This window comes from Misgurnus anguillicaudatus, chromosome 21 (genome assembly GCF_027580225.2).
Source record: "Misgurnus anguillicaudatus chromosome 21, ASM2758022v2, whole genome shotgun sequence".
Classification (NCBI taxonomy): Eukaryota; Metazoa; Chordata; class Actinopteri; order Cypriniformes; family Cobitidae; genus Misgurnus; species Misgurnus anguillicaudatus.
Window position 1 is genome coordinate 54,396,877 of NC_073357.2, and position 24,136 is coordinate 54,421,012.

Below are 24,136 nucleotides of genomic sequence, written 5' to 3' on the forward strand. Positions count from 1 at the left end.
CAATACTTCCAAAATATTTTTTCCTACTATGGTAGTCAATGGACACTATATGCTGTGTGTTTACCATCATTTCTCAAAATAACTTCTTTTATGTTCATCAGAAAAAATAAATTTATACAGGTTTAGAACAACACGAGGATGAGTAAATCATGACAGAATTTTTTATTTTTGGGTGAACTATCTCTTTAAATTCTTAGCAAAGCTGAGCTTTAGTTTATATTCCAAACACAACACAACATTTCTAATAATTGATTTAATGATATTTGAATAAAGGACAAACACGTAAAGTGTTCCAAAGTTTGGTGTTATTTTTGCCCATGACTCTATCACGTTTCCAGATTCCTATATGAAAGTAATTGCAAATATTTATTCTTCAATAATAATTTCTCAAAGATATCGTAATGTCGTTATTTAAAGGGACACTCCACTTTTTTTGAAAATATGCTCATTTTTTACCCCCCTAGAGTTAAACATTTGATTTTTACCTTTTTGGAATCCATTCAGCTGATCTCCGGGTCTGGCGCTACCACTTTTAGCATAGTTTAGCATAATCCATTGAATCAGATTAGCAGTGGTGGACGAATTACACAAATCGTGTACTTGAGTAAAAGTAAAGATACCCAGGGTAAAATATTACTCAAGTAAAAGTAGAAGTATCTGCCTCAAAATGTACTTAAGTACAAAAGTATTGTGATTTATTATGTCTGCATCATATTGTCACGAAACTCAAATTATGTTAAAAACCTCTCTTGGCTCACTAATCTATTAAAAGAAGGACATTAATTATTCAGACACTGATGTCTATTAAAATTATCATAAGCCTAAAACGTTAAAGCCAAAAAATTTCCTTTTCTTTAATGTTCTCAATGTTTAAATGTTTTAATGTCTTCTGTATTTATATTTATGTTTATACTGTTTGGAGCGTGTAAGGTGACCATATGAATTTCCTACTTGTGGATAATAAAGTTTACCTTGACCTTGATTTCTTTTAGCACCAAATGAAATAACAGGATTTGAGAGCAGAAAGTCTCATTTCAAGATTTATTTGTTAAATAATTTAACAGTTTAAGTGTAGTAAAAACTTCCTCACTTTCCAGGTTTCTTTTCCTTGATGATGTTACAGTAACATACCTTTTAATTTTGGCTACCATCGTACACTGCATGGCCAGTCAAAATGTCATTTATATTTTACAACATTGTTGATAGCGATTGATTGTCATTTCACAATAACACAGTACTGAGTACTTCACAATGAACTTAAGTGAAACAGCTAACTATACGGCTAAAAATAGCTCCAGCCTGCATAGCTAACTTGCTTAAAATTCATTCATGATAACGTCGTATATATTTTAACTACACAATGAAACAGTTTTCTGCAAACTACTGTTAAGATTGCTCATTTAAAAATATAACCAGAATAAAAATGCCTTACCTCTACGCATTTCCTTAGATTTGAAGGAGTATTCTTGTTAAAAGAAATAGCACAGTTTCAAGGCAGGCAGAGAAGACACAAATTAATCGTTCTTTTATTCAAGGACTTAAAAAACTTGCGTAAATAAGGCCATTGTTGTTGTGGCGGGTCAGTTATCTCCTCCGTTGTTTTTGAATGCAGTTTCATTCTCCAAACGATACACAGGCTGGCTGCGGCACTCGCGTCGCTTACGTAAACCACTGTCCACCGCGGCAACCAAAACAAGTTCAAACGAAGCGCGTGCTGTACCCTGATTGGTGGTTTGACGCATCTTAGTTTTTTTGTGCAGCTTTAAGGTGTGTTCGACATCGGCTGTGGCTGGATGTAACCGATCGGCGAGATTAGCCGCGTGCAGGCGGGGAGGAGCTGAAAACGGAGACGTGAAGTCGGACGCGCCGTGGTTCCCGTAGTTTGCTGCATTTACGGCAGGCATGGCTGATCACGTGGCGTTTGCTTGCTTAATCGCATTAAACATGATTTGTAAGATATAAACTACATAAAAAGTGAATTATACTGTTTTTAATGCCCGTGTATAAGCATAAGTGGAACTAAAGAGGCTTACAGCATCTGTTTTTACAATAATAAAGTTCAACATAAGCATATATTATTTAAATATCAATGTAGTGGGGTCTACGTTTTTTATCCAATTTATTTTGATGAAGATGATACAATATAACATCGCGACTACATGAAAAGAGCTTTAACTGTTATAAAAATACAGATTTGTGAGCATTTGTGGAACTGAGGGCGTGAAAATACACACGAAACACACGTGATTGTTGTCATGTGGTGAATCCGAATCTTGAAACAGCTGTGGCGTCATTACAGCCCGTGCAGCTCCTCTTCGCGAACTGCGCTGGCTAACTCAGGCGGCTGATCTCGAACCGCTCTCGCGGTACTTAAAAACCATATGACAAATTACTAACCGGAATGCACTGCTTCAAGTCAGCCGCCGATCGGTCTGCGCAGCACCGCATGAAGTCGAACACACCTTTAGTTTGCCCAGTTTAAAGCGTAACTAAACCCCTGGTCAGAGCCTGACTCCACCCACTGGCAATATTTGAAAAATGCAAGAAAAGTTGGGCAGATCCCAACAGAGTCTGTGGTGAGATCGTAACAAGGGCGTGGTAAGCTTGAACCTGCTTACGTCACGAGTCATTTTTTGGACCCAACATCCAATAGGAAAATTCAACTGCAGTAGCCACCGTTCAACCTGAAGAGGGCAGCACTCAGACGTTTTTACACCATATATTGTAGTATTGAAACACTTTATATCCAAATGTCAAAAAACTCACTAAAATCAATGAACAGCACTAATAAAGCATCATTCTTACAGATCATTAACTAAAAAAAGTTGGATTAGGGTTTAGTTACTCTTTAAGTTTTTTTATCCACTGATAAATAAAAAGGAACGACTGATTTTTTAAAATGTAGTAGAGTAAAAAGTAAGATATTTGACTTTAAAATGTAGTAGAGTAAAAAGTAAGATATTTGACTTTAAAATGTAGTAAAGTAAAGTCTCCCAAAATAAAAGTACTTGAGTAAAGTACAGATACGCACAAAACTACTTAAGTACAGTAACGAATAACATTTATTTCGTTACTGTCCACCACTGCTGATTAGACCATTAGCATTGCGCTAAAAAATAACCAAAGAGTTTCGATATTTTTCATATTTAAAACTTGACTCTTATGTAGTTACATCGTGTACTAAAACCAACAGAAAATGATAAGTTGCGGTTTTCTAGGCAGATATGGCTAGGACTGTACTCTCATTCTGGTGTAATAATCAAGGACTACGTGTTTACGTCATTAGATAAGGATACAGAACAAAACAAACTATCTGTATTCCAAACAGACTTTTTGTGATGCTCTTTTTATACGAGCAAACATGTGAGGAAGACGATAACGTGCGCTTTAATGAGAATAAATAATGGCTCTGCCACAATAGCCCAGAAAACAAGTGTGTTTATTGTTATGCACAGTGCTCAGAATCACAACTAATCCAAACGTGAAATATACAAAAAATGCACAAAATACAAAACGAAAAACTCCACAGTTTGCGGTTTAAAGTGACTTCTAACTTTAGTGGTATCTGATTTAATAAAATGATCTTTTTATGTTTGTGTCTCTCATGCAGGATTGCCGGTGGTGTCTTCTCGGAGCAGTTTGTGAAGTTGAGGGTCTTCTGCAGACTGAAAAACCACAGACAAGATTTTGTAATTTTACAGGTTTGTCTGTTTTGTGTTTTGATCTCATATCTTTCTACTCACATTCTTCTTGACAAATACTCTCACTGACATGACAATAAAATAGACGTTTATGCAGAGCTGAAGAACAGCCAAAGCTACCATCATGGCATCTAGCTTCTTTCGAGACATCTAAAGATGGAAAAGATCAGTGAGTCTTGGAATAAATGCAGATTTGTAAAGCAAATAAGGTTCTCAACTGGTTTTGCTACAGGATCTAGATGTTACACTGGATAGCAAGTGGAGACCTGACATGGTCCAACATTTTTCATTATGCACAATAAACCAGCAGAAGTTAAAAAAGAAACACTGTATAGCCAATTCATGCACAAAACAAATAATGGTCTCTGATGTTCCTAGTGAAAAATTTGCAGCCCACCAGTTGAGAAGCACTAACTAACCCATTTAAATACAATTATCATTACCACATTTAAATCCTCAAAGTACAGAAAGGCATCAGCTCCCTTCATCTGTTCTTGAATGAGTGTTGCTGAATAATCATAGGCTGAATAATAGCTCGCCCTCGCCAAATCCCATGAGTACAATGCAACACCCATCAAAGCCAGAAAAGCACTGGCTTGGTTTAGGATCAAAGCTAAGATTTCCTGTAATATAAAAACAGCAAGTCTACAAACTTACCAGATCAGAAGTGTCAATGCAATGAATGTAAGACGTGTTTGATAAACATTTACCAAAACTTTACTCAAATAGAAGCATACAAGAAGAGTCATAATTCCAGATATGAGGAACTGAAATTCAAAGCAAACAAATGTTTGAATTTAAACAAAACAACCAAATATCATCTATCATTTACGTTCATAACATACTTAAAAAAAAAGAATAAGCAGAAAAGGCAAAATTCTTACCACAGCACCAAGCCAATAGGGACCATAAAATTTCATAATGTAATCATGTATCCCCCAGTTTGCAAACAAAATCCCTGTTACGATGTTGAGGATTCCCACAATAATCTGCAGAATCTAATAAATATGAGAACAAGTTTATAAACCACCAACAGTTGTAATGTGGCTAGGTGTCCGAAAACGTGTTAGGGCCACACTGTACTGTCAGCTGTCATGTCTGTATCAGAGTCTCACTCACCGCTAGTGCTGTTAAGAGGTACAACATTGTACGTTTGACGTCCTGAGGTATTGAACCCGCTGGACTGAGTTTACCCAGGATGTGACCCAATGTGGGCCATTTGCTTTTTGGATTTGCGTTGATGGGCATCCTCACAGTCATCCTGTAACAATGAACACATGCAAGTGATAATGTTAAACCTTTTTGCAGATGACACTGAATGGTGTTTGTTTCTGTTTATTGGATTAAAACGTAAGATTAACCACTTTTCTACCATTCCAATGCTATGTACACACCAAATGCGGGGCATCGTGTTGTGCTGCATTCAGACCAGCCGCGGTAGAGGCTTCAAGCGTGAGTGATATTAATGTTAAGTCAATGTGAAGACGCATTATCACGCGCCTGGAGGTCTCGCGGGGCGAATGAGGCATTTAGCGCAGCGTGGTTCACGAGATTCCGCCTCATTTGTGCGCCTAGTTCGCGGGAATTGAGCGTTGTTTTATCGCCTTGGTCTATTAAGACTTGCCGAATATAATATTTTTCAGAATGCCTGTATGATTTTCCAGGTTGTACATAAGCTAAATTATAGATTATGTGAACTTGTTCCAATCAGCCGACCCCAGCACATTTATCACACACGGGATAAACATTTAATTACTGGTAAAATAAGACGATTAAAATGTACGAGCCTGAGTGTAGTGTGTAGAGGCGCGCAGATTTGGAACGAGCTGGAGGAAAACCTTAAAATGTTACATCCTGTCTCCGTTTTTAAGGAAAAACTCAAGGGAAAACTGTTGTTTACATATACTTCTTGATAATTTATAAGTGTTATATTTGTGCTGGGATCGTCTGTTGTTTGTTGTTGTACTGAATGTGTTTTGATGTATTTATTTGTTACTGTATGTTATATGTTGTATGATACTTTTGGGTCCCCTACTATAAGCTTTCAGTAGCTTCTTTGGGGTTTTCCCTTTTCGCACACTAGCATTATATAATTACTATATTGCCTTTAGAATGAGGATGTGTGTGAAATAAATAAATAAATAAATAAATAAAAAATAAATAAATAGTTGTCGCGGGAAAAACACAAGTTTGAAATTTTTTACTTTGGCAGAAAACCGCGCAGCGTTAACCAATCAGGAGCTTGCTCCAGTAGTGAAGTGATTACAGAAAGCAAGCGGAGTCGCAGAAGCCCTTCCCATGATGCGAATTTCTCAATAACTAAAATTTTACACGCATCTTTCACCCATGAATAAAGCGAGTAACGTAAACTCAAAATGTTCAAGCAAACTAGATGCGGTAGACGCGAATTTGACGCCTCAAACGCGGCTGTTGTGAACCCACGGCTACTCTCTCTAGATTACTTGCGGTATTTAACTTCGTTTCATGCTAATTTTTCGCTCGAAGATACGTTTAAGGCGAATAGCGCATGTGCACTGTCAGAAAAATAGCCAAAAAATGGTCTCTAGCTGTGACTGGGGTAGTACCCTTTCAAAAAAGTACACATTTGTACCTAAAAAGTGCATATTAGTCAAATTGTGCCAAACGTATACCAGAGGCGTCATGCCCATTCAAACTGAGGGGGCACGTGCCCCCTTGGTTTTTTTGAGCCAATGGATTTTGAATCCAACCTCAAAATCAAATAAGCGTCCATTAATCTGTTATTTGACTTTTAATCTGATTAATAGGCACAATATTATACATTCTGTGCTGCATCCTTGTCACTTTTCGGAGATTTTCGCCGTTTTGATAGTGTTTTGATCATGTTACATTACTTTTAGTCTGGCGGCAGCTGGCGCTGCAGTCAGCGCAGTCGCAGACATCATCAGCGTCTGGGCGCGCTCACAAGCTCTCTGCTGTTGCTGGCTTGCTGCTGCATTTGGCTATCTGAACCATGAAAACGTGTAAGAAACGCTCACAACATTTCCAAACGCCAATACAGTAATGTGCAGTTAACCTCCTCCGTGTAGAAAATGTATGGTTTTAAATGTGACCGTCTCAACGTTATATTAGTAGAGATTCATCTTCTTGGCACAACGCCAAAGTTCGCCAGAGTTCACGCGGGCGCGGAATCTCACATGCTCACATATAAGGTAAAATTTAATGCAAAAATCCGTTCCTCTAATAATTTTATCTAAACATATTTTTTAAAATCATTATTGAACATTAAAATCAATCACGTGGCTATAGCTTATGTCATTTTCGTTGTTTATATTCTTTATGGATTTAAAATTACATTAATTTATATGATGCAGTTGTTGTGCAAAATGCATAATGACACAATTAAACAAGCCATTAAGACTTAAATAAATAAAACATGCCGTTTCAGATGTAAATATGATGCAAATGTGTCATTATTCCGATTGAATAGTATTTGATATGAAAGTTAGTCATCACTCTTATTTTGGAGGTTTTTGCATGAAAGCAGGTTTTTTTTTAGATTGGTAGAAATGTAAGTGCCATGGAAAAGACTGAAAGCTCTATAATATTTCGTTTGATGTCTGTGTATGCACAAATGTCTGTGAGCTGTTGACACTGTGCCCCCTTAAAAAAAATTGGTGCATGACGCCCCTGTGTATACACATTTGTACCTATAATGGTACATATTAGAACCTAAATGGCACATAAAGGATTATGCCACAGTGACAAAATGGGGACCATTTTTCTGAAAGTGTTAACATATAAATCAACAGCATGAATTTTTGCATGAAAGCATGAAACCTGTTTTTTACAGCAGTTTTGTGAACAATATTGAATAACTTGCACTTCAGTCAAAATTATGAGAGTATTTTTTGTCCAAAGAAAATAAAGAAAAGAAGGAAGTTTTGGTCTATTTTATCCCGAAACAAAAGAAAAACTGATGATCCGTTTAAAAAAATCTCTTGGAACATGAAGTGAAAGTGAAAGGTAGTGAAGTAAGGCACGCATACTCAAAATGAAACCTCTATTTGTTCAACGGACCTAACTTTTGTATAACAATCAACAATCAAACTCTAAAAGATAAACAAACAGCCTTCAGAAAAGTACATTTTAACTAGACATAAATTCATGGCAATGGATCTAAACCTTATCACCTGCATCAGATTTTAAGTCTCTCTCAAGTGTTTATCAAAATCCATCTGCTCAACATTTCATTAAAACAATCGTTTTCTTCATTATCAATAGCATGTGCATTTTACTGATTGTATGAGAAAGACTTTCTGTTAAAATCAGACTCACCTTCTATGTGATTGCCTCAGTAAAGTTTGACTCTCTTCCCCTCTGTAACAACCGGGGCTGCGTTTCACTCCAGTTTAGACACGCACTTGGGAACTTCCCTAAACACTGTTGTCAAGTGAACGAGGGATGTTTATATAGACAGACCCCCCCCCCCCACTTCGTCTGCGTCTGAAAACTTAGGCAGCTGATATGTTACCTCGCTGCCTCATGAGGAAATGATTTCAGAGGCATGAAGGCAGCTCAGAGAAACACTTTTAAAGACACTTCATAGGCAGCGTGTTTGAAATATAAACAGAGAGCGCCTTTGTGATAACTAATCACATATTTGAAAACTAAAATACTAATTTCTCACTAGAAATGCTATTAAATTGTGTAAAAAGTGAAAATATATATTTATATTTACGCTAAATTTGTGCTCCAGTCGCTTTCTTGGCTGCCATTTTATTTTTTCGAACTTGACCAATCACATTCCCCATGCGCGCACATGCATAAAATTGTGGGATTGGACGATGGAGGTAACGTCTATCACGCAGCTCCAGGAAATGGCTTAAGCATATATTATATTGCTGTTCTTTTAACCTTTTCATGTATTTTCATGATAATAAAGAATAAGTATGCTGATTATGTTTGACGAGTGTTGCTTTTTCAAATGCATGTTATAAACGACTCAAACTAACAGTGATTTCAGATCGATAAGGACTTACTGATCAAAAGCCGTAGTACATGAAATAGCTGTGAATAATATCGGCTGTGCGATTCATAATAGTTATGGCCACGTATTTTTTTGTGCATATCGGCATTTATCGGTGCAATTTAGATTTAAGTAATTAGTTGTATTTGTATTAACTTACCTTATTTTAACAGACGACGTTCAAGGGGCGTGGTTAAATTGGGCGCACAAGCATTTGGGCAGAAGTTTGATACCGCGGCTCTGCCTCAGGCTCCACGGACGATTCCTTCTGCGCATGCCCTGGCACCAAACTGACGTTTTTACGTAACATGGCGGCGACCATGGTCAGCCATTTTTGGCTTCAATTCATTACAATGGAAGGAGGCGGTGTCGTGTCGTCCAATTTATTTTACAGTCTATATAAACTACACTTATACAGTAACAGTAACATGCATAAGTTTCAACTTGTCAAATGTGTAAGAGGAATGTTGTTTTTCTTGTAGGGAGAAAGAAGTTAGAAGCATGTTACAGCAAATGTAAAATACTTGTATACAGTCCCGTTCTGTCTGCCTTCCAGTTTCCCTTTGTTTCCCCAGTCTTCGCCCTTTGGACTCCAATTCCCATAATCCTCTTCACTCCCTCACCTAAACTGTGTTTGTTTTCCTGACCCGGCAGCCATCACCCTCATCACTCCATTGTTTAAATACCCTGCTGTACCCTTTGTCTTGGTCCGTTCTCGTCTTTGTATAGTGTATAGATTCTTTTACTGTTTGTACACAATGATGACGTGGCAATGTACACTGTAAAAATAATATGCCCCATCTACTCAATAAAATTGTGGCAACAGATTAGGCCTACAAGCAAAATCATTAATTACATTCAGTGCTTATGTGGGCCGGAACGCGCCGGCACTCAGTACCGCCACTTCTAAAAATAGCTCTTGAGCGTACCACCACCTCTCCCTGAGCCCAGAACGTGCTTTTAGCGTACCAGAACGCTCATTTGCACATCTGTTTAAATCAGAGGTTTTAATCTTTTGGCTGCGCTGCCGCTTTTCAGAGCGCTCTTCACAATGTACACTTCCTAATTCGTCCCACCGAGAGCAGAGACTACATTACCCATACACCCTTGAGTTTACAAGTTAAAAGCGCATGCGTCGCCTTTGCTGTCCGTCAGTCTCAACGTGGTGTGGAGAGGTGTGACTCATACCCGTCAAGTATCCCGTTTTGGCCGGGAAAGTCCCATATTTTACCCTTCTTTCCCACCGTCCTCCTGTATTAGTATTTTCCCTTAAATCTCCCGTATTTTATCTTCCGTAATTTCGCACGCAAAGGTTGTGATCTATAAAAAGATCGCTAAAGATCCACTGATTCCGCTAATCCACTTCGTGTTTTCCCGCCCGCTCCGCAGCATCTCTGTGTGCACTCTCTGCCTGGACGACAGTTTCTGAAGTTCGTTGCATTAACAGGTAGATTTATTACATTATATCAGCTGTTTTTTACCGCAGAATTACTCATTTGGAAGTTTGTTTATGTATTTGTAAAATGTAAAAGTGCTAACAACTTAGCAAGCAAACAACAACAAAATATCCACATTCTTACTATTATCGCTTGTCTAATGGATTTAATGTTCCCGATCAGATCTAAGTTAATATAAACACTAAATTTGCTGTTGTTGGCACACTTTGTAGGCAAAAATACAAAAAAAAAACACAAATGCCTTCACAAAACAAAGACAGAGAACGGCAAGGGAGGCTGCTTCTAAAGGCAGTTCAACATTGCAAACAGGATTCAAAGATCCATCAAGCCAGCAGGTAAATCATATTGAATATTTTTTGTCACACTTTAATTCTTGTTATTATATTTCCCATTATAATATTTCCCACTTGTCTAAGTTGATGCTAACTAATAGTACCACCCCCTTTGGTGCCCTTTTTGGTTTGGGACACTGCCCAACGAAAATTCAATGAATTTGAACGACGCGCACAGTAGTTTTACCACACGCAAAATGGAAAACAATGGGGAAAAATAAAGTGATGACTTTCTAGTTTTAAATTGCCAGTATTTTGTTATTCTTAAACCCATAGACATGGTCTTGGTGTCATTTTAAAGTTTTTGTTTTTAAGCTCTTTCTATCTGAACAACTAGTTTTAGCATTTGACCGTGCTGAAAATTGTACTTATATATCTACCTTTTGCACATTTTATGTATGTTGAATAGCTATTTTTAGCTCAAGCAAATCCACAAACTTATATAAGGATTTATTATTTTTTACAAGCTCGTCTGTTGACTGCTGAATATAAAACCCCTTCAATATAGAAGTCCAGTCAGCAAAAAAAAAAAAGAACAATAGAGTACCGGGACTTCTTTCGGGCCACTTAAAGCAGTGATTACATTCAACAAATCAAAATTGATTTAGATTTACTCTATAAACTCCTTAATATTAACATATTCAAAAAGCCAAACTGCAATTTGCAATAATTTTTTTTATTAAAATTTAAACAAAAATATTATGTATACTAGACATAGATCTAGCACTATACAATAAAAAATATTATGCCATATCTACTAAATAAAAGTGTGGCAACAGATTACAAGCAATATCATTAATGAAATTCAACAAATAAAAATTGAGTTAGAATCACTCCATAAACTCCTTAATAGTAACCCATTCAAAAAGGTAATCTGCAATTTGCAATTAGAAATTAATTTAAAATTAAACAAAATATTGGGTATACAGGACAAAGACCTAGCACTATACAATAAATACTATTCAATTATACTATTTAAATTTAACATCATCCATTAATATTATTATTAGTAATGAGTATTATATCTGATTTCAGAATGACAGACAAAGATGAATCAATTCTTATTTTACTGCAGTCAAAAGAACAGGAAAGCATCTCATTTTTAACGGTGTATTTGTAACAGTGTACACTTCAAAAATTATTTTACAGTCTTTAAAGAAAACTGTCCACATTTCCCAACGAAAGGTTCCATGTTTGTGTTCTGTTACATTGATTCACACCCAGAAAATCAGACAGCAGTTTAGACTTACTGTACTGTAATCAGTTTATAAACTTTGAAGAATCCAGCTCCAAGAAAAGTTTCTGAAACACCTGAAAAGATGCCTGGGATACTGGAGATTCAATGCATAGATCCAATCCAATCCAGTGAGGATAAATCATGCCCTGGGAACACCTTTAAGGCCTCGATAAAAATTCCAGCATCCTTTGGGCTTCCACTCCTAGAAAATCCATTCTTTACAATTACAGCCATCACAAGCTGCTCAAGTCCCACCTATTCATCATTATCCTGCAACATTAAACAGCAATTATGTCTTAAAACCTTTATAAATGTATACAGCGTGAATATTGAAATAATCAACACATTAAACTTGTATATTAAAATGTTTTAAAGAAAACTGGAAGATATGTGCAATGGAGTTCATCTGAGTTTGTGGCTTATTAGGTGTGTTTGAAATGTGCAGTAATATTAAAAACTGATAATAAATTCTCATTGGAATTACAAATAATATAAAAAAAGTTTGAAAAGATATATAATCTTTATAATTAGGGCAAATCTTTTCCTTACATTTTTTTCTGTCACACGATAGGATACGGTCACATATTTATTTGTTAACCAAGTTACTCACATGTGTATATACAAACACATACACTATACACAATATAATATGTACAATATATTTATTTAATAATATTCCTCACCTTTTGTTGTGAATAAAGTTCTCCCTCAGCAACGTTTCACGTTGCTTCAGGCCTTCATGAACACACAATTTAGATAATAGGTCGCAAAATTAATAATAATAATAATAATAATAATAATAATAATAAATGTTCAATTTACATTATGTAGAAAGCTTAAACATTTTAAAAAGACAACTTATACATTTAATATCTTACTCACCTTTTGTGGAATTAAATGAATAATGTTATATTTCCCCTCAGTAATGATACTGTACTCCAGTAAGAGGCCTTTGTCAAACAATTCAGTCAGCAATGATTCATGTTTTCCGCAGGAAAATTCAACACAGGGCGTCGCAGTTGAGCACACAATTAATTTACAGTGGAGAATAGTTTTACATTACCAATTTATTCAAATACTTTGTGGATATAATTAACACAAAACTAAATAAACCGAAAAAGACCGCAGTAAAGTCACATTTATCTTTAAAACACGAACTGAGCGAGCGAGCGAGCAGAATTTGTCATAATAGACACATCTATGAGAATAAGTGATAAGAGAACCCAGCCATTCAGAAGAACAGTATGATGGTCAGTTTTTCTGTCACTCAAAATGAGTTGCATCTGGACCACCAATCGCAGCATGCGAATCGACGAATGCATCCTAGATATGCGACCTCCTAGGTCCTAAAGCTGAAGTTACGTCCAAACCCAGTTCATATTAATCCTTATTTTAATTAATATTTACAAATTACAAACAAATTATACAAAGACACACTGCTTATAGACTTATACGACCAAGGATTGCCCTTTAAATTTACCCGAAATGAATTTTATCCAGTTTAAACACTACATTGACGTCACAGCCAGCAGAGATTTTCAGCAAGACTGGCCGAGGTGAGGCGTCATTGTCCCGGTATATATAAGCGCGGAGCGCCCGCTAATTATCTGGAGCTCCCATCGCCAAAAACGCGAAGGAAATGTTTAAATAGGCGATATCTTTATGAACCTACTGCAGATTCTTGTTTAAAAATTTCTCGACTGAAATCCTTTCAAAACTATGAATTTTGGTACAATAACAGAAATATTTCCTAAATCCGTCTGCTCAGCGCTCACGACCTCCATATCAACCCGGAAAGGTTTTTAATTTAAAAAACAGCTGATTCGTATTGCGTTGGATTTATTCAGTATTCGCTACATGCGCAGATACACAATAAGAATAGCTAAATCCTTCATAAAAACAATGTTGTTTTTATTCGAGTCATTTTTAAAGAATTTTAAGACAAAAAAGTTCCAAACTACATGAAATTAATTTTATTAAATAAAGTTTACATATTCAATTTCATAAAATCTACAAGCCTGCAGAATGACTTTTTACAGTGTATGCGCGTGCATATTGGCAACGGAAATATGGCAAGAATCAGCAGTGAAGCAAAACAGAGAAAGTTTTTTTAAAAAGTTAACTTTAACAACTTTTTCAACACAGCTACCAGATCCGTGTACTATAATTCAATTCAATTCAATTCAATTTTATTTATATAGCGCTTTTCACAATACTTAATTGTTTCAAAGCAGCTTTACATTAATAGAAGCAGTAAAAGCACAGAAAAACGACAGATAGCACAACATAATACACGATAGAATAAGCAGTCAAATTTGCTGCGGCTATGACTCGACATTATAAGCGAGCGTATTACTAATGTAACGTCTAGAAGAGGAAGCTAAGTTAAGCCCAAGAAGGCTGCCTCCCCGGGGTAAAAAAAAACCCCTAGGAGAAAAAAACCCCCGGGCTGTTTAGCCGAGGAAATAAAAAAAAAGTCCTAGGAGGGAAAAACCCTTGGGAGATATATATGTATATACACACATATAAACGGATAAGGAGATTAAGCGGAGATTAAGCGGGTGATCGTTGGTCAGGCATCAGCTGGGCATCACGTTGAAGGACGACCAGTAGATCAGAGGTGTGCCGACTTTCACATCTACCGGAACTGGGTCTGTTTGTCCAATTGTCCCTATAGTGGAGTGGATAGAAGACATTAGCAGATGGCCAAAAATAAAGTTGCCAGATGCATATACATATATTAATTTTTCCAAATAGGAACATTGGCTTTGTGATTTTACATCTCCTTTGGACCCCAAAGGATGTCACTGTGATAGTCAACCACAAAACACAAATAAGACATATCCTTATCATGAGTAAAAAATTAGGAGAAAAAAAATAATCAACAGAGATAGACATGAATACTGATAGTGTTTCAGTGCTGCTATTCTAATACAAGAGAGAAAATGATTTAAATAAAATGTTTTTTATGTTTGTGTCTCTCATGCAGGATTGCCAGTGGTGTCTTCTGGGAGCAGTTTGTGAAGTTGAGGGTCTTCTGTAGACTGTACAACCACGGACAGGATTTCAGACATTTATAGGTTTGTCTGTTTTGTGTTTTAATTGTGGTGATGATCTCACTTTTTTCTACTCACATTCTTCTCGGCAAGTACTCTCACTACTTTGAGAATAAAATAGATGCTTAAGCAGTACTGAAGAACAGCCAAAGCTATCATCATGACATCTAGGGTCCTTCGAAACATCTGAAAAGATGATGAAAAATCAGTGAGTCATGGAATAAAGGCAGTTTTGTAAAGCAAATGAGGTTCTTAACTGGTTTTGCTACAGGATCTAGATGTTTAATTGGATATCAAGTGGAGACCTAACATGGTACAAAAAAATGAAACGGTAAAAATTATGGTCTATGATGTTCTTAGTGACATTTTTTTTTACTTGCAGCCCACCAGTTGAGAAGCACTAAATAAACACTAAACTTTAAATTCAGAAATCATTACCATATTTGAATCCTCAAAGTACAGAAAGGCATCAGCTCCCTTCCTCTGTTCTTGGATGAGTGTTGCTGAATAATCATTGGCTGAATAATAGTTCACGCTCACCAAATCCCATGAATACAATGCAACACGCTTTACAGCCACATAAGCACTGACTTGGTTTAGGAACAAAGATAAAATATCCTGTAATACAAAAACAACTCTGCAACTTACCAGACCAAAAGTGTGAATGCAATGAATGTAAGACTTTTTTTTGAAAAACATTTACCAAAACAACACTCCTACAGCAGCCTACAAGAAGAGTCATAATGAGGAACTGAAATGCAAAGCAAACAAATGTTTGAATTTAAACAAAACAACCAAATCTATAATTTTCTTTCATAATATTATTTTTTTTGAAATAAGAATAAGCAGAAAAAGACAAAATTCTTACCACAGCACCAAGCCAAAAGGGACCATAAAACATCATAATGTAATCATGTGTCCCCCAGTTTGCAAACAAAATCCCTGTTGTGATGTTGAGGATTCCCACTATAATCTGCAGAATCTTATAAATATAAGAACAAGTTTATAAACCACCAATTTGTGTTGCCATGAATCTCACAATTGTAATGTGGCTTAGGTGTCCGAAAATGTGTTAGGGCCACACTGTACTGTCAGCTGTCATGTCTGCATCAGAGTCTGACTCACCCCTAGTGATGTTAGGTACAACATTGTACGTTTAACGTCCTGAGGTATTGTACCCGCTGGACTGAGTTTACCCAGGATGTGACCCAATGTTGGCCATTTGCTTTTTGGATTTGTGTTCATGGGCATCCTCACAGTCATCCTGTAATAATGAACACATGCAAGTGATAATGTTAAACATTTCTACAGATGACAATGAACGGTCTTTCTGTCTGTTTATTGGATTAAAACGTAAGATTAACCACTTTCCTACTCTAACACAAACTGTGCACTGTCAGAAAAATAGCCAGAAATGGTTTCTAGCTGTGATTGGGGAAGTACCCTTTCAAAAAAGTACACATTTGTACTTAAAACGTGCACATTAGTATCTCAGAGATACATATTGGTGCCAAATGCATAGCTGTACCTAAATGGTACATATTAGGACCTAAATGGTACAAGGGTTCTGCCACAGTTACACAATGGCAATCATTTTTCTGAAAGTGTTAACATATAATTCACCAGCATGACTTGTTGCATGAAAGCATGAAACCTGTTTTTTACAGCAGTTCTGTGAGAAGTATTGAAAAACTTGCACTTCAGTTTGTCAGGAACTGAGTACTGTATATGATTGGAGTATATATATATATATATATATTTTTTTTTTTAAACGTTAAAGCGTTTTTATAATCACACAGCTCTACCTTCAGGCTTTCCATTTCCACTCCCAGCTCACCGGTGAGGGAAGTTTTGCAGAAGAAAAACTGATGCTACGTTTATAAAAATCTCTTGGAACGTGAAGTTAGAGTGACTGCTTTGTCAAGTATGAAACGCATGATTTTTGGAGACAGAAAGACTATATATCATCTCGAAATCACCAAAAGAGCCTTAACTATGCATTGAAGGGTTATATTAATAATTTTATTGTTGTGAATGTCGATGACCAGCTTCAGCTACAGACAAAAAATTTACAGGTCACAGTGTAAACGCTATAAACCGCATCTCGTTGCCATCATGATCAAATTAAATATGTACAGGTATAAGCTGCATACGTTTCCAGGACAAGCCTTTTTACCATCTTTACCAAGAGCCCAGCTAGCAAAAATTGTGCGGGCCGAAAGCGGAACGATTAAGGCTGAAACAGTCGGCCGATCCTCGGCATGAATCTAGGTCCGATTGCTCTGCGAGCGCTTGGTTTTAACGCGGCCCGAACACACGGCCGAGCACTCGGTTTTAACGCGGCCCGAGCACTCGGTTATTATGTGGCCCGAACACACGTCCGAGCACTCGGTTATAACGCGTCCCGAGCACTCGGTTATAACGCGGCCCGAACACATGGCCGAGCACTCGGTTATAACTAGTCCCGAGCACTTGGTTATAACGTGGCCCGAACACACGGCAGAGCACTCGTTTTTAACGTGGCCCGATTGCAGAACCCCGAGTGAGAGGACGTAAGCTCCCCTCCAATCACGTTCCTTATTTAGGCTTGTATAAACCTTATTGATTTTATTGTTTGGTTAATACTAAAATTGCTAAGCAACTGTAATGCAACATAAACTAAAATTAAAACAGCACAAGGAAGACGAGTTTCATGTTAAATGCATTTTTTATTCACTTGAACACACATTCTTTCTTTGACACACACACACACGTTTTGTGGGGACATTCCATAGACGTTATGCATTTTATACCGTACAAACTGTACATTCCCCTTCCACTAACCCAAACCCCAACCATCACAGAAAACTTTCTACTACCTTAGATTTTCAAGAAACATCATTCTGTTTGAAACTCTCAGACCGTAAAAAAAACATGCACAGACAAATCCAAATTAAACCCTGCTGCTCGTAACGACACAATGATGTCCTCCAAAATGAAACGATCATTTTGAGCGAGAAACCGAACAGTATTTATATATTTTTTTTACCTCAAACACAGTATAGTATGCCTAGACAAATGAGCCCATGCACAGCACCTTCTTATTTTGATTTTTTACCCCGAATACAACGCCTTCTTCTTCTTTTGAGTTTTAATGACGGGTTGCGAAGCAAGTTCATAGTTGCATACAGCCACCTAATGTTTCGGTGGCCCTGTATAGCCCTCAAGCCGTGCACCCGATACAGTAGGTGGCAGTATGGAACTATGAACTTGTTTCGCAACCCGCCATTAAAACTCAAAAGAAGAAGGCATTGTATTCGGGGTAAAAATGATATAAATAAACTTCGCTTTGGACTAAAACGGTTGGAGTTACAAAATCCACATTTGTGTTGTGTCACCTACATCTTTGGCCTCCATTAAAACCATCCTTGATTTAACATAAGCTGAGTCATTTCCAGAAGTGGTCCAGATCATACGGCCAGAGCTGGGTTACTTACGGTGAACATGAATCGACCCAGAGCTTACAGCCGTAACAAAAATGCATGTGCCAGATCGAGCTGCGGGGCACAATCGGCCAGGTTAACACACTCCAATACCGCGGGGCAGCCGAGCTCGGACCGATTATACATGTTAGCTGGGCAGCCAGAGCTGGGTTACTTACGGTGAACATGAATCGACCCAGAGCTTACAGCCGTAACAAAAATGAATGTGCCAGATCGAGCTTTGGGGCACAATTGGCCCGGTTAACACACGCCGATGCCGAGTCTGAGCCGCAGGTGCCGCAGGGCAGCCGAGCTTGGGCCGCTTATACATGCTAGCTGGGAGTACCTATTGGTTAGTTTTGTGCTACAGTATTTAAATGAATCATCCAGCACAACATTTCATTACAAATAACATTTGCTATCTCGGTTATTTAAAGATACGTTAATGAAGTGACATGATGTACAATGCAGCTAGAAGCTAACGTTAACGTTTTCTAATGTTAGCCTAACGCTACGTTAGATAACATTTAAATACATTGTTGACTTAGCTTAGAACAGATGTAGACATCCTTGTTTAATTTATCCACGTTTAGTTGGTGTTGTGGTCTACCGCATAACTTAATCCAAAGGCAGACACTTAACGTTATCTCAGTTGAAATGTGGCTTGGGAAAGGATAAAAAATACACAACGTCGCTCAGCCTCTCGGGATACCTAGTGTCGGAGTTGCATTTACCCCATGCACACGTTTGACCATTTTAAACTAAAAATGACAAGAAAAAAGTGCAACTCTTAGGTTACAAGCCTGTCCCCCAGACATTATTTGCATCGCCCCAGACATCAAACTTTTTCACCTGACCTAACTTTTGTATAACAATTACCATCCAACTCATGAAGATAAACAAGTAAGCGTTTGGAAAAATATACAAAAGTCCATTTTAATTAGACATAAATTCATGGCAATGGTTCTAAAATATTCAGCATTTGCTAACTGCAGGTTTCTTATCACCTGCATCACAATTGAAGTCTCTCTCATGTCTTTATATAAAAATTCATCTGCTCAACGTATCTTAAATTTTATTTTTCAATAGCATGTGCGTTTTACAGATTGTATGAGAAAGACTTTGTGTTAAAATTAGACTCACCTTCAATGTGATTGTCTCGGTAATGTTTGACTTTTTTCTGCTCTGTAAACACACTTGGGACGTGCGTAAATGTTTCAACTTCTCAAATGTGTAAGAGGAATGCTGTTCTTCTTGTATGGAGAAGAAAGTTAGAAGGATTTTACAGTAAAAAATAAGGTGTTTAGGGGTTTCCACTTTGCATGATTTTGCAGATGACTTGAAAGGAATAATTCACCCAAAAATAAAAATTCAGTTATAATTTTCTTATCCTCATGTTGTTTTTGACCTGTATAAATTTCATTTTTCTGAAAAAAAAAAATTGGATAAATGATGGTAAACACACAGATGATTGTAACCATTGACTTCCATAATATGAAAAACAAATACTATGGAAGTCAATGGTTACATTCAGCTGTGTGCTTGCTTACCATCATTTATCAAAATATCTTCTTTTGTGTTCATCAGAATAATTACAAATAATTAAATTTAATGTAAATTAAAAAGTAATTATGAAAACATATAGCGTAAGCTGAGCTGCTAGTGTTACTTAAAAATGAAAAAAAACATTGCATGGTTATTTTTAATCTAGTGTTGTGTCAAAAAGGGACAAACTCAGCTACTGGGTTAAATTTGCCAAGAAACTGTTTATATTTAACCCAACAATTCAGGATGTTGGGTTAAACCAACCCATCTTAGGTTAAAATACAACCGAACGTGTTCTTCCCAAAGCTGAATTTAAGATTATACTTCAGTCATTATGCATACAAAATTCCAAATGCACTTCGATTTAGTGTTTGCTATTAGCTTTATAGTGTTACTGATAATAACAAACACTAGGGGTGTGATGAGACACTTAATCTATGAGATGAGACGAGACACGAGATTGGGTTCACAAGAACGAGACGAGATTTTTACATTTTTTAAGAAATCCTCATTGATAAAAAAAATGAATAGGAAACTGAAATAACGTTATTTTGAAATGTTTTAACTAATCTAGGACTGTCCCTAACAATTATTTTGCTAATTGATAATGAAGTATTTTGATATTTTTGGTAATAAAAATAGACCCAAGTTAGCAATAACCTTTTAAATTACATAATAATGACGATGCAATAATAATTTGTTCAAATAAAGTATCAAAACAAGTAAACACATTACAGTAATAAGTAGCCTTTGTAACAAAAAACAGCATTATGTATTATAACAAATGCCTGCAGGGGGCGCTAACGGACCTGCTTCTGTTACTTTCACTTTAGAATCTAAACTTTAGATGCTTTTAACCAAACAAAGTTTAAATCCATTTAAATCTTAATATTTGTCCAATTCTTTACAATAGAAATGATGTAGCCACTGTTATTTCAAGCAAGAATATGCAAAGATAAAATCAACTCCAAATGAGTTCAATCTGCTAAGACACTTCACATCTGACACTGATTAACATACAATTGCAACACGTCTTACTGTGGGTTCACACCAGACGCGAGTTCAATGATTTGCGCGAGTAGATTACATACAAAGTCAATGCAAAGACACAATCAGACCTGTCCTCGAGTGGGGCGATGCGAATGACGCGATATGGGTGGCGCGTTTGCCGCGAAAACACGCGCTATTCGCCTCAATCTCGTATTCGCCCAAGTTGAAAATATGCAACTTGAGCAAAAAATTTGCATGACACAAAGTTAAACCTCCAAAGGACCTCCAAAAGAAGGCAGTTTTTTGTTTGTTCGTGACATAATTAATTTTGCGTTATGTATAATCTCGCGAGATCTCGACGCACAAGATCTCGTCATACCCCTAACAAACACTGAAAGCTCTAATTCAAACATGAAAAATCTTTCTTTTTAATCAGTTTCTGCAATTAACTTTGACTAATGTGTGGCTGTTATAGCTCTGAAAAAGTGTGCAGTCTATTGACCTTGTGATAAATTCTCAAGCAACTTAATAAATACAGAGTGATACAGACATCATTGATTGTGACAAATAAATGTAATACACATACACTACTTTACAGAAACATAAATCAGGGAACTACACTAACCTTTTCCACTGGTGGCACTTGCGCTACCAACTTTTTCAGTTACTGGCGCAAAATATGATTTGGTCGCACATATTTTTTTCAAGTTATATTAAGGCGCTCTGGATAATAATGAACAATAATGAAACTGTATTGCATACAGATATGCTTTTTATTTTACTTGCCATCTTTTAAACCACATGCCGCCTTGTTTTCTTAAACATTGCAGTCAGTGTTTCCCACAGATCTGAAATTTACTTGGTGGTGGTAAACGGTAAAAAGGGCAATCATTACCCACTGACAAATAATGGTCTACTATACATATGACGAAGAACTAATAATGTGTGACACAACACAATACTTTGATTTATTGAAAATTAATATTAATTTCACATTATATTTCATTAATCTAACCACTCCAAACTCTCTTTGCTATTAACAAAGCTGACACTGTTTGCCAAAGCACCACGAAAACACTTACTGTTTTTGCACTGATATATGAAGCAATTAGACCCCTTTTATCAAACTCAATATAATACAATACTATGTATAGTATATTAATAGACAGTGCAGGTCTATAGATAATAAATGTGACTGATGTTATGACTGATGTTATAATGGTAATAATTTCTATTAAATAGGCACTTTTACTGCTTCTGCTCTATCTTTCTATTTCTCTCTTGCCGATTTAAAAAGCTTAATCCACTTATTATTTCAATAATATTATTCCACTTATTTTATTTTCAAATCTACTTGCTGTCCTGGTGACAAACTTTACATTGCTTTGCTCATTTAGTGCAATGGGCTTGACATTAGCACTGCTTTTTTGCTACAATCTCTGTGCAAACTTAATATGGATATGGTTTTAGAAAATATATGGTTTATTAATAATAAGATTGTTAAAAACGTGAGAAAGAAAACGCAGCGCGTGGTCATAACAAGAACCATCGCCATAGAAACCGGAGCTGAAAATGCACTCGTGCTTTAGCGCGGTAGCGCTCATGGCCGTTTTCCGATCGACTCGGGTTAGAAACACAATATTAATCAGACTTGGGACCCAAAGTAATTAAACTAGGACCTAACCGGACCCGACAGACCATTTAAAATATAAACCCGGAACCATACAGGTCCCGCGTCCTCAGTGAAGAAAGACCTCTGCTCAAGTTCAGAAACATGGAAGACACTGCGCTTGCGTCGCTTCCCACCCAATTCATTGAGAAACAGCTGAGCACGCAAACGCACACTCATAGGGAGAGACACGACGTGCTTTCATGCAAAATGAAGCCAACGTGTTGATGGCTCAGAGCACGTTATACAACGTATTCTTAAAATCCACATTTCTGTTTATATATAATATATAATAAATAAATGCTCATAGTAAATCATAGAATATTGTTTAAAACATTAGGTAGCACATTTGCGACCCATTAAAAATTAGGGTCGCAACGGCAGTTCAAAAGGTCGCATATGCGACCATTTTGGTCGCAGTGTAGCTCCCTGTAAATAAATACTTTTAGCCCCTAAAGGATGTCATTGTGATGGCTGACTGCAGAACCCTGGACCGCAAAACCATAATGGTACATTTTTCAAAATGTAATTTATACATCACATAAAATCTGCAAAAAATCTAAATATTGAGAAAATTAGAAAATCAATGCCACATAGAATTAAGGCAGTTCTCAGGTGAAAGGGGGTCAAACACAGTATTAGTATGGTGTCCCTTATAATCGTTTAGGTGAGTGTATAATCATGTGTATTCTGATATTTTTCCTATCAAAGCATTTTCTAATCACTCAGCTCCACCTTCAGGCTTCCCATTTTACATTCCCAGCTCACTGGTGAGGGAAGTTTTGCCCCGTTTGATCCCGGAGGAAAAGAAAACACTGTTGCTCCGTTTGTAGGAAATCTCTTGGAACATCACTTGCCAGATCAAATATGTTCACCTGACGTAACTTTTCTATAACAACTACTATTAAATTCTGGAAGATAAACAAATAAGTCTCCAGAAAAAAAATATTTTAAGTAAAATTTATGGTAATGCAGATCTAAATGTAACAGCATTTGCTAACCGCAGTTTTTTCACCTGCATCCGATTTTAAGTCTCTCAACATGTCAGATTTCATCAAAACAATTGTTTTCTTCTTTTTCAGTAGCACACAAGTTTTACAGAATATGAGAAAGACTTTGTGTTAAAATCAAACTCACCTTCAATGTGATTATCTCAGTAAAGTTTCACTCTTTCTGCTTTGTAAACACACTTATTCAGTAACAGTGACATGCATAAATATTTTAACTTCTCAAATGTGTAAGAGGAATGCTGTTCTTCTTGTAATGTGAAGGAAGTTAAAAACAAATAACAAGTACAAAAGAGGTGGGGGGGGTATTTACTTTGCATGTACATTACGAGTCTTCTTAGACAATAACCCTCATTGCAAAAGGTTACATGTAAATAAAATAATAATGAGAAAGTAATTTTACAAATATAGCTTGAGCTGAGCTGCTAGACTGTACATATCCACATTGTGATCTCCTGTCTCTTACAGTCTCATAGTTTTAAGCAAAAAAGGCGAATTACAGCTCATCAGTTGTATTATTCAGTTTTTTTAATATACAAAAAATCATAGAAAGACTAACAGCTAAAAGGAAATAAATTGTGTTCAGTTTAATCAGTTTGTCATATTTTGTTGTTTTTTTAACTACATTTGAGAAGTCATTCTTCTGGGCATCGACTCAGACTGCCTGTGTTGT

The 24,136-nt window shown here is 36.6% G+C and overlaps 2 protein-coding genes across 4 annotated transcripts; both read right to left on the reverse strand.

The window, feature by feature from the left end:
* Positions 1-3,420: 3,420 nt before the first annotated feature.
* LOC129450718 (uncharacterized) lies at positions 3,421-19,409 on the reverse strand. 3 transcript variants are annotated; one of them, XM_073859399.1, is made up of 8 exons: positions 19,396-19,409; positions 6,575-6,686; positions 4,821-4,962; positions 4,586-4,699; positions 4,412-4,468; positions 4,145-4,324; positions 3,744-3,851; positions 3,421-3,665 (listed from the first exon to the last, which is right to left on the reverse strand). In XM_073859399.1, exons 3-8 carry the CDS (start codon positions 4,959-4,961, stop codon positions 3,603-3,605), a joined length of 663 nt encoding a protein of 220 aa, XP_073715500.1. In that variant the 5' UTR covers position 4,962; positions 6,575-6,686; positions 19,396-19,409; the 3' UTR covers positions 3,421-3,602. The 3 variants fall into 3 exon arrangements, with proteins under 3 accessions (XP_073715500.1, XP_073715499.1, XP_073715498.1); XM_073859398.1 differs by lacking the exon at positions 19,396-19,409 and adding an exon at positions 8,019-8,206; XM_073859397.1 differs by lacking the exons at positions 6,575-6,686; positions 19,396-19,409 and adding an exon at positions 8,019-8,190.
* LOC129450671 (uncharacterized) lies at positions 13,694-23,709 on the reverse strand. The gene is made up of 7 exons (XM_073859402.1): positions 23,594-23,709; positions 15,917-16,055; positions 15,660-15,773; positions 15,495-15,542; positions 15,230-15,409; positions 14,870-14,977; positions 13,694-14,406 (listed from the first exon to the last, which is right to left on the reverse strand). Exons 2-7 carry the CDS (start codon positions 16,052-16,054, stop codon positions 14,374-14,376), a joined length of 621 nt encoding a protein of 206 aa, XP_073715503.1. The 5' UTR covers position 16,055; positions 23,594-23,709; the 3' UTR covers positions 13,694-14,373.
* Positions 23,710-24,136: the final 427 nt, after the last annotated feature.

What these genes read in the sequence shown, in the direction of transcription:
- LOC129450718 (XM_073859399.1), bottom strand. Translation starts at nt 4,961, where the DNA reads ATGACTGTGAGGATGCCCATCAACGCAAATCCAAAAAGCAAATGGCCC. An exon ending in CCTATTGGCTTGGTGCTGTG is followed by an intron (nt 4,469 to 4,585) that starts GTAAGAATTTTG and finishes TTTGAATTTCAG; the next exon opens with TTCCTCATATCTGGAATTAT. An exon ending in ACTTTGAGGATTTAAATGTG is followed by an intron (nt 3,852 to 4,144) that starts GTAATGATAATT and finishes TTCCATCTTTAG; the next exon opens with ATGTCTCGAAAGAAGCTAGA.
- LOC129450671 (XM_073859402.1), bottom strand. Translation starts at nt 16,054, where the DNA reads ATGACTGTGAGGATGCCCATGAACACAAATCCAAAAAGCAAATGGCCA. An exon ending in CCTTTTGGCTTGGTGCTGTG is followed by an intron (nt 15,543 to 15,659) that starts GTAAGAATTTTG and finishes TTTGCATTTCAG; the next exon opens with TTCCTCATTATGACTCTTCT. An exon ending in ACTTTGAGGATTCAAATATG is followed by an intron (nt 14,978 to 15,229) that starts GTAATGATTTCT and finishes TCATCTTTTCAG; the next exon opens with ATGTTTCGAAGGACCCTAGA.